At 42.4% G+C, this 10,222-nt stretch overlaps 1 protein-coding gene across 1 annotated transcript; it reads left to right on the forward strand.

Moving 5' to 3' along the window:
- The first annotated feature begins 619 nt into the window (after positions 1-619).
- LOC124461446 lies at positions 620-9,957 on the forward strand. The gene is made up of 3 exons (XM_047012967.1): positions 620-2,429; positions 2,481-3,515; positions 9,659-9,957. Exons 1-3 carry the CDS (start codon positions 620-622, stop codon positions 9,955-9,957), a joined length of 3,144 nt encoding a protein of 1,047 aa, XP_046868923.1.
- Positions 9,958-10,222: the final 265 nt, after the last annotated feature.

The raw sequence follows: 10,222 nt of genomic DNA on the forward strand, positions 1-10,222 counted from the left end.
TCACGTTGTTGCACGGTGCTAAGAGTTCTTCCATTCGTCGTTGGAAGATTTCCTGCGCCGCATTTATACCAAACATAAGTCGCCTATACCTAAATAACCCCTTCGGTGTAATAAAAGTTGTTATCTGCCTACTTGTTTCATCTAACTCCAATTGATGGTACGCGTCCTTTAGATCGAGTCGTGAAAAGATTCTGGCATTTCTTAATTTAGTCATTGTTTCTGAACGAAATGCATTATTATTGTTAGCATATAAGAAATTTGACTTGTATTCCATATTGTTAGTGCAGTAAGATAATTATCGAATTGCAGTGTCATATTACCATGAAATTGTTAACGAGTTCGCTGGTATCGGTATGTAATCGATATCGGGTAGAAAGCTTAGTTTAGAAAAACCATTGAATTGACCGGTTGTAACTTTATACAAATTGCAAATATATTGAACAATAAATCAAATAGGCGGTATCGCCTTAAACATTCTAACTAGGCAGTTGGTTTCCGAACATATAAAATTTTGGTCCTTCGAGCCGGATCCTAGCTGCTGATTTATTTCAATATTTTGCAAGTTGTGTAAAGTTAGACGGTACTTAGTTGGAAGAGACCGTGTCTAACCTCATTCGCGATGCAGACAGTTATGCAAAAACGTGGTTACTGCAAAAGCCAAATCACGCGGGCTTACCACAATGCAAATACATTCATCGAGAAAGCCCACGCAGTGGCAAGTTATGACACACGATTGCAACAACTGCAAGAAAACTACCTTCGGTTTCTACAACTCACAGAGGAGTTGCACACATATAAAGACACTGCGGACTGGGAAGATCCGGACGTGGACATTGATCCATATGAGGAAAAGCACTACGCAACTTACTCGATGTTGAGTGTTGCGCGGGAGGAGCTGCAAGTGCAATACGCCAGATCGCTCAACAACCGTTTTTCTGTAACAGAGGCACGTGAAGGTCACGTATCACAAACCCACGTGAACTTGCACTATGAACGGATCAAACTACCAACATTTTCGGGCAATTATGAGGACTGGCAACATTTTTCGGATATGTTTGTTGGTTCTATCGGCAGCGATCCGCATCTCACCAGTTGTCAGAAGTTTCACTATCTGAAATCTTATTTGTCTGGCGAAGCGTTTTCGTTGATTAAACACATTGCCGTGACCAACGATAACTATAGTGAGGCTTGGGACAGGCTGGTCCAACGTTACAATAAGAGACATGTAATCATTCGTTCCTTCATTGACAGTTTTCTAAATCTCCCAACGGCATCTGTACTCAACTCTGGCGCGATTCGCAAGCTGGCTGACGGAGCCGATGAAGTAATTCGCGGACTAAGAGCATTAGAGTGTGAGAATCGAGATCCCTGGTTAATTCATGTGCTACTGGCAAAGGTGGACAACAACACTCGGCAAGCATGGGCAGAGCACAGTGAATCTGAGGATTACACTGTAACGATCGACAGTTTTATCAAATTTCTGCTCTCCCGAGGTGATACGTTGGAATCGAGCCAACTTTCACGAGCGAATCACAGCCGACGAATAGCTACTACTCATCACGTCAACACGGAAACCCAGCCATTGATCGAGCCATGCACCCTGTGCCAGCACGCTCATCCGCTATCAAGATGTGAACAATTCAGAGCACTTGATGCAGTTGCACGACACGCACACGTGAGGAGTGCCAACTTGTGCTTCAACTGTTTAAGCCCAAACCACAGGACTGCAACCTGTCCTTCAAAGAATACATGTCGAGTATGTCAAAGAAAGCATAACACCCTGATTCATGCAGCGCAGCAGACGACTGGCCGTGAATTCAGAGATAGCGCGGTGCGAGTTCATCAGCCTGAGAGCCCAGGATCTAACGATGAATCCCCGGCTATTATTAGTCATCATGTTCAAACTACACGAAGTCATCAAATAGCAGTTACAAAGCACAGCAAGAGAGTTTCTCTTCACACCCTGGAGAATATTCCGTATACAGGTTCGCAAACGCTTTTGCCCACCATTCTTACATCAGTGAAAGACGCTCGGGGCAAGACCTTCACTTGCCGAGCTCTACTTGACACTGGGTCTACAGTGTCATTGGCAACGGAATCATTTGTCCAGCGGATTGGGATGCGACGCACCCATGCAAAAGTTCCAGTTCGTGGTCTCGCGGCTAACAGAGCCGGCGTCACCAGAGGACTCGTAAAGTTTCGAATCTGCTCTTGCAATTCGGATCACAACATTGAGGTCGAGACGTACATCCTCAGCACCCTTACATCAGCTCTCCCAGCTCAAAACGTGGACATGAGCTCAACGCAATGGAAGGAAATTTTGAAGTCACCCTTAGCTGATCCATCTTTCGGCACAGTTGGTGCGGTAGATGTCATTTTTGGATCTGATCAGCTCTGGAAATTCTGTACTGGAGAGCAAAGATCTTTTGGTAACAACGTTCCTATCGCACTAAATACAATTTTTGGTTGGACTCTTGCAGGTCCATATAGTACATTCGGGGAAAACCAATCACTGGCAATCACTCATCATGTTCACCTGGACCTCGACTCGCAGGTGCGATCGTTCATGGAGATTGATAGCATTCCATCAAAAACATCGACATTGGAGATATTTGATCCGACTGAGCAACACTTTATCAACACTCACACCCGTTCCCAAACTGGCACGTATGTAGTCGAATACCCATTCAAAGACCCGATGCCACCAATTGGCGAAACCCTTCCACAAGCTATTAGCCGATTGCAGTCACTAGAACGCAAGTTTAGTCGCGACCCAAGTCTCAAGAGAGAGTATATCGCTTTCATGGACGAGTATCTGAAGAGCGATCATATGGAATTACTCAACACACAGCAGATCGACGAGCAGCCCGACGGTTGTTTCTATCTGCCGCATCACGCCGTCTTGAAACCGGAAAGCACCACTACCAAATGCCGAGTGGTGTTTGATGGATCTGGAAAAGATAGTAGCGGAGTGTCAATCAATGAGCGTCTTCACATTGGGCCTCCCATTCAACGAGATCTATTTGGTGTCTGCCTTCGATTCAGACAACATCGTTATGTATGCTGTATGGATATAGAAAAGATGTTCCGCAAAATAGAGGTTGCTCCCCATCATACAAACTATCAACGGATCATCTGGCGCAGTTCCACAATGGACCCTTGGCAGCATTATCGATTGCGTACTGTCACCTACGGATTGGCGCCTTCACCCTTCTTAGCTGTACGGGTTTTGAAACAATTGGCCATAGACTATGAAGCGAAATATCCACTAGCCGCGCGAGTCCTAGCGCGCGATGCATACGTGGATGACATTCCAACTGGATGCAATTCAGTTGGCGAACTTATGAAATTAAAAGAGCAACTGATTTCTTTATTAGATGAAGGAAATTTCAAGTTGAGAAAATGGAGTTCGAACAGCTGGAGTTTCTTGAAGTCGATACCAAAAGAAGATTGTTTACATGGACATGCGTCGATCGAGGACAACGTTAAAATATTGGGCATTCCTTGGAATCCTGGTCGAGATGAGTTCTTAGTTAATACACCGATGATTGCACCCAAACAGGCCCCTAGCAAACGGGCGCTATTATTTTTATTTATTTATTTATTTATTTATTTATTTATTTACGTCAACTAACACAGCAGTCGACGAAAAAGCTTAAGCTAAAGACAGATAGTAATTAAATGAAGAAGGTAGCTTAGCTTTATACACAACTAAACATCCCCGGCCCGGTGGAGGTGTTTTATTTGCACAAGGTGCCAGCTATGCCCCGATTCACAGCCAATGTGGCCAGGGATGAGTTGCAGCCAATCCAAGTCCAGAATATTTTCATTGGTTTCGCTGTAGATGATTAAAAAGTATAGCGCGAAGAGAAGTGACAGAAAGATGAGGAGAGATAAGGTGAGAAAGGTTGTTAAAAGATTGGCAAAGAACACGAAGAGGTTCGTGAAGAGAGTAGTTAGTCAGACATCTACTAAGGTGAATAGGAAAAAAATTTAGGAAAAAAGTTTCTGGTCCGACGTGAGGGAACACAAAAATACAGCGTATCTAGTAAATTGGTAGAAATGACTTCGCCGTTGACTAGTTTATGGAGAAAGAGAATGCCAAAAACTAGCCTACGGTTATAAAGTGAAGGAAGATTAATAAGAAGAAGTCTGTCAGAATAAGAAGGTAGGCGAAGACCCGGGTCCCAATTTAGACCGCGTAGCGCAAACTTAAGGAATTGCTTCTGTACCGATTCAATACCACGCTGGTGAACATCATATTGCGGGTTCCACACTGGCGAGCAATATTCTAGAGTAGGGCGAACTAACGAAGTGTATAAAACCTTTGTTACATAGGGATCATCAAATTCTTTGGCCCAACGTTTAATGAAGCCGAGAAGGCTGCTTGCTCTGTTGACAATTGAAGAAATATGAACATTAAATGAAAGTTTAGGGTCAAACATAACGCCTAAGTCTTTGAATGATGGAACACAATCTAACAGAACAGACTTAATAGAGTAATGAGCTAGGAGCGGAGACAAACGACTGAAAGTCATAAAAGAACACTTAGAGGCATTAAGGTGTAATTTATTAACGTGGCACCAATCACAGAACGCATCGAGATCTGATTGCAAGTACTGTTGGAAAGAAGGATCATTATAGGAATAACAAATCTTGACGTCATCCGCAAACATGAGCACGCGTGAATGCGCCAAGGCCAAAGGCAAATCATTTATAAACAATGTAAATAATAGTGGGCCCAGATGACTGCCTTGGGGTACACCTGACGTAACTCGAACAGTTTTAGATATCGAGGAAGGAAAAGACACCTTTTGGGTTCTGCCAATAAGATACGACTTTAACCAACCCAATAATTTTGGTGAAAAACCCATGATGTTAAGTTTCGCGAGAAGCAAAGAATGATCAACCGTATCAAAAGCCTTACTGAAGTCAGTATAAATAACATCAGTTTGACACTTTTTACGGAAGCCATGGTGTACAAGGGTAGTCAATTCTAAAAGGTTGGTAAGCGACGAACGACCTTTCATGCTGACAAGGAGAAATAGTGGATCTGGATAGATGTTGAAGAGAAGACGTAATAATTTTCTCAAACAGTTTAGGTTTTGCCGAAAGTTTGGCAATGCCACGGTAGTTGGAAACATCCGATTTGCTACCCTTTTTAAAAAGCGGAATAATAAATGACTCCTTCCAAATATCAGGAAATCTACAAGTCTCACTCGATATAAAGAATAACCCAGCTAAAGGCTTAGATAGGGAAATAGAACACATTTTAAGGATGCAACTAGGTATATCATCAGGCCCGGGAACGAAGGAAGACTTCATAGATGACAAGCTAGAGAAAATACAGTCTTCAGTAATACTAGGAAAAAACATACAATTTAAGTGTGGGATTGAAAAGGGATAGGGTGTGGGTTCCGAAACCGTAGTGGAATAAGTCGACTGAAAAAATTTAGCAAACAGATCTGCAATATCTAAATCATTATTAGCAGACTGGTCGTTAAGTCTGAAGGTGGAAGGTAGGACATTAGAGCGTCTTTTGGAATTGACAAAGTTGTAAAATCTTTTGGGGTTATTATAAAATTCAGCCTTACAGCGAACGAGATAATTGTTGTAGCATTGAGTATTTAAGAGACAAAATTGAGATTTGGCTATACAATAATTTGCATAGTCAAGTCGCGAACCAGTTTTTTTAAATCTTTTAAAATATCTCGATTTAATGTTACGAAGATTAGAGAGCCTACGTGTGAACCAGACTGGCGAGCTGGAGACGGTAGAGACATTCACATAAGGAACGCATTTATCAATTAGAGAATTAAGAGCAGAATAGAAAAACTTCACTGCACAATCTATATCGCAGCACTCAAATAGAAACGACCAATCAAAAGAGAAAATAAGGCTGTTAAGAAGATTGAAATTTGTTTTACGAAAACATCTACGACGAGAATTTGAGATGTTTTTAAATAAATTAGTAACGGAATTGTAAGAAATAGTAACTTCAATGGTAGGATGATAAGGATCTTCAGTTTTCACTAGTGGCTGTGTTTGCGATACAGCACTAACAGTGGGATCAGAGACAAAAACAAGATCAAGGATTCTTTTAGAACAGTTAAGGAAAGAATTCAACTGATATAGTGGACATTCAAGTAGGCTATCAAGAAAAACATGTTGAGATGAAGGAATTAAGAAAGATAGATTATCATCAACAAGCCAAGAAATATTAGGCAAGTTAAAATCACCTAAAACTATAAGAACATCACGATCTTTAAGACGACCAAAAATAGTTCGTTAAGCATCAGCATGGTGCACGTAGATCATGATATCAGAAGCTGGAGGAATATAAGAACAAGAGATATATAGGCTAAAGTTAGAGCATGTAACTTCGACGCAAATAAACTCAACACCTAAGGGGAGATCAATCGGCACCACACTTGAAGACAGATTCGAGTTTACAGCAATGAGTACTCCACTGCCACGACGACCAACACGATCAAGCCTATAAGAAATAAAATTATTAGAAAGAATTTCATTATCTAGAACAGAGGAGTTAAGCCAAGTTTCAGAGAAAGCTAATATGTCAGCTGAAAAGGTTTGGCTATCACAGAAAAGGTTCGATAGCTTGGTAAGAAGTCCTCTTACATTTTGATAATGAATGCAAAGACTAGACGTTATTAGTTTTTTGAAGCAGAAGATAAAGTAGGAAGGTGGACAGGCAACGGACGAGAGCGCTTATTGGGCGCAAACTCGTGTACAACTAGGCCCTCTGGCCAAAAATTAGGGTCAACCATAGCTGAGAAGTACTCATTTGGTACTGTAATTTTAAAAGAGGAGATTTCGCGAGGCCTAGAAAACTTAAACTTTTGAATTAAAACCTTAGCAGGGCAAATATTACCAATGTAAGCTGCCACAGACGACTCAGAAGTATCTGGAGCAAGCCTAGAGATAAATAATTGTTTGCGATGAGGCACTACAGTTAGTGGAGGAGGAGGAGCATTGGGATCCGCAAGTGATTGAGAGCCAGCATGATCCTGTGATTGATCAGAGTTCCCGTGAGGGATAGATTGAGGTACACCAGGGCTTGTAATGGGTACTTCAATCTCAAAAGAAGAGCATAAAGAGGGACAAGAAGATGGTGTAGGCGAAAGTAAAATGGGAGACGATGAAATAGAGAGTGCTGGCGACTGCTTGCGAGGCAACTCAAGGGTACATTTCTTGGGCGGCTTCTCAGAAGGTGGAACAAACTTGAACTGCGACAATAAATTAACGCTAGAGTCACACTCGTTAGACAGCTGTTTGGCCAGTTTGTTTAAAGAAAGAAACTTTAAACGAAGATCCCTATACATACGGCTAAAATCAAGCTGCTGGCTGGCACAAGATGGGCAAGTCCAGCGCATTAAGCCAAGCTCAGGCTTAGACACAGACAAACCAGAAAATTTGTCGTAGTCGCGGCGATTGAGGCCAGCACATATTAAGTGAATAAGATTATCGCAGAGCCAACAAGATATTGCTCTATACTGATCATCAAAATGATCAGAATGTTTGCAATTAGGTAGACAACAAGCCATTGAAAAGCCGAAAGAAAGGCAAAAAAAATTATATATATATAAGAATATATAGAAAAATTAAATTCACAGCACAAAGATAATTATTGATAAAAAATCAATAATTACAAATAAAACAAAGAGGCAGCTAGAGTGCACAGCACAACAGAGAGTGCAAGAACAGTTATAAGCCGAGCTTTGAGAGGCGGCCTTACAAAAGTGATTACGCGGGAGAGAAGCTAAGCACAAGCACAAAGCAGAGAGAACAACAAAGCCACTAGCACTGATGGTATGATGGGGGCGATGAGGGGAGCAACTGCAGAAGCAATGACGAAAGAGAAAAAAAAAAGAAAAAAAAATATGTAAATGCACCAAACACTAATCACGAAAAAGAAAAAACTGTTTAAACTGATTAATTTGGCGAATTATGGAAATAAAACACAAGGGAGTCAAGCGAACAACACCAGCGGAAGTGTAAACAAATTAAGCACAATTAAAAATTGAGAAAAAACAATAAATATTAATAAAAACTCAGGAGCTATGCAAAAACACGACCGTCACGCCAGAGAGCAGAAAGCTTTTGATTATCGGATCTGTCAAAAGTCTTCGACCCACTGGGCTTTGTTGCGCCTACCACTGTTTTGTTAAAGCTAATATTTCAAGAATGCTGGTTCAGCGCTATTAGCTGGGATGACCCAATACCGGAAACTCTTCGAAGGCGATGGCAAGCAATCATAAAGGAATTACCCCTGCTATCTCACTGCCGAATTTCACGATACATAGCCGCTTCTACGCCGCTCATTGAACTTTGTGGTTTCGCGGATGCATCCACCCAAGCCTATGGCGCTGTCATTTATAGTCGCGTTCGTACAACGAATGGTTACCGAAGTCGGTTGGTGGCTGCCAAGACCCGAGTAGCCCCGCTTAAGCCTATCTCTATTCCACGTCTTGAACTCATCGCCGCTCTTCTACTTAGCCGATTACTTAAACTTGTAACAGAATCTCTAACTATACCCATTTTCAGCTCACATTGCTGGACTGACTCGGAGATAGTCTTGCACTGGTTATCATCGCCACCCCGTCGTTGGAATACCTATGTTTGTCATAGAGTTGCTGAAATTGTGGAGGACTACCCACGTCGCTGCTGGAACCATGTTCGCTCTGAAGAGAATCCTGCTGACTGCGCATCACGAGGTCTAAGTCCATCTCAGTTGTTGAATCATGAGTTATGGTGGAAGGGACCCTCTTGGATTACCAAACCACAATCGGAATGGCCACTATCTGAACCACACGGCCAAAGCTTTACTGACATGGCGACTGAGGAACGACGCCAGCCAATTACTGTGCTTCATGGAATGCTTGAGGACAGCATTAGCATGAGTTATTAATCAACAAGTTATCGTCTTGGAGCCGTCTCTTAAGGGTAACCAGCTACTGTTACCGATTCATTGAGCGACTTAGGTGCAAAGGTGCACACTCCGATAAAACATTCCTTACATCTGTTGAGTTACAATCAGCACGATGCCTACTTCTGCAACACGTACAACGCAAGAGCTTTTCCAAGGACTATGAAAAGCTTAATAAGCAAGAGCCGTTATCAATTAAATCTCGATTGATCCGGTACAGCCCATTCCTTGACGAGAGAGGAATTGTACGAGTCGGAGGCCGAATCGAACGATCATCCCTACACTACAATGTAAAGCATCCCATTCTACTGACCAAGGAGTCACCGATCAGCTTGTTATTAATTCGACACATTCATCAAACACATTTTCATACTGGAGTCGATGCCACATTCACTATTCTTCGGCAACAATATTGGATTTTGGGTGCACGTAATCTAGTGCGCCGAGTGGTTTTTCAATGCAAGCTCTGCTTCTTGCAACGACGAGCAACTCATACTCAGCTAATGGGTAACTTGCCTCTACCTAGAGTTCAAGCTACTCCGTGTTTCCAGCATACTGGCCTAGACTATGCTGGTCCAATTGCAATCAAGGAGAATAAGGGTCGAACACCTCGTATTGGAAAGGCTTGGTTTGCTATATTTGTCTGTCTCGCAACAAAGGCAATGCACTTGGAGGTCGTAAGTGACTTAATAACCAACGCTTTCATTGCAGCGTTTAAACGATTTATTTCTCGACGAACGAGACCCACTGATCTCTACTCGGACAATGGTACCACCTTTCACGGAAGTAGACGTGCGCTAGACGAGATGAGACGTTTGGCCATCGATCACATGAAGGATAAGGAACTTGCTAGTTTTGCCGCGAGTGAAGGCCTCACATGGCATTTCATACCGCCGTTAGCACGACACTTTGGCGGCATATGGGAATCTGGAGTGCGATCCGTGAAACTACATCTCCGTCGGGTTATCGGCGCTAACGCACTGACCTTTGAGGAGTTGTCTACTGTGTAAATTGAAGTTGTATTAAACTCAAGACCACTGTGCGCAAACGGTGACAGCTCTCTGGACCCTCTCACACCTGCTCATTTTCTCGTTGGGTCACCTTACACTGCGCTACCTGAGCCCTGTTATTTAGACATGACATTCAACCTTGTGGAGAGATGGAATCAACTTCAAGCTATGGTACAAGGGTTGTGGAAGCGCTGGTATATGGAATATCTTACATCATTGCAAAACCGAACCAAATGGTTATCAAGAGAGAATAACCTTTGTGTTG

This window comes from Drosophila willistoni, unplaced genomic scaffold, assembly GCF_018902025.1.
Source record: "Drosophila willistoni isolate 14030-0811.24 unplaced genomic scaffold, UCI_dwil_1.1 Seg485, whole genome shotgun sequence".
NCBI lineage: Eukaryota > Metazoa > Arthropoda > Insecta > Diptera > Drosophilidae > Drosophila > Drosophila willistoni.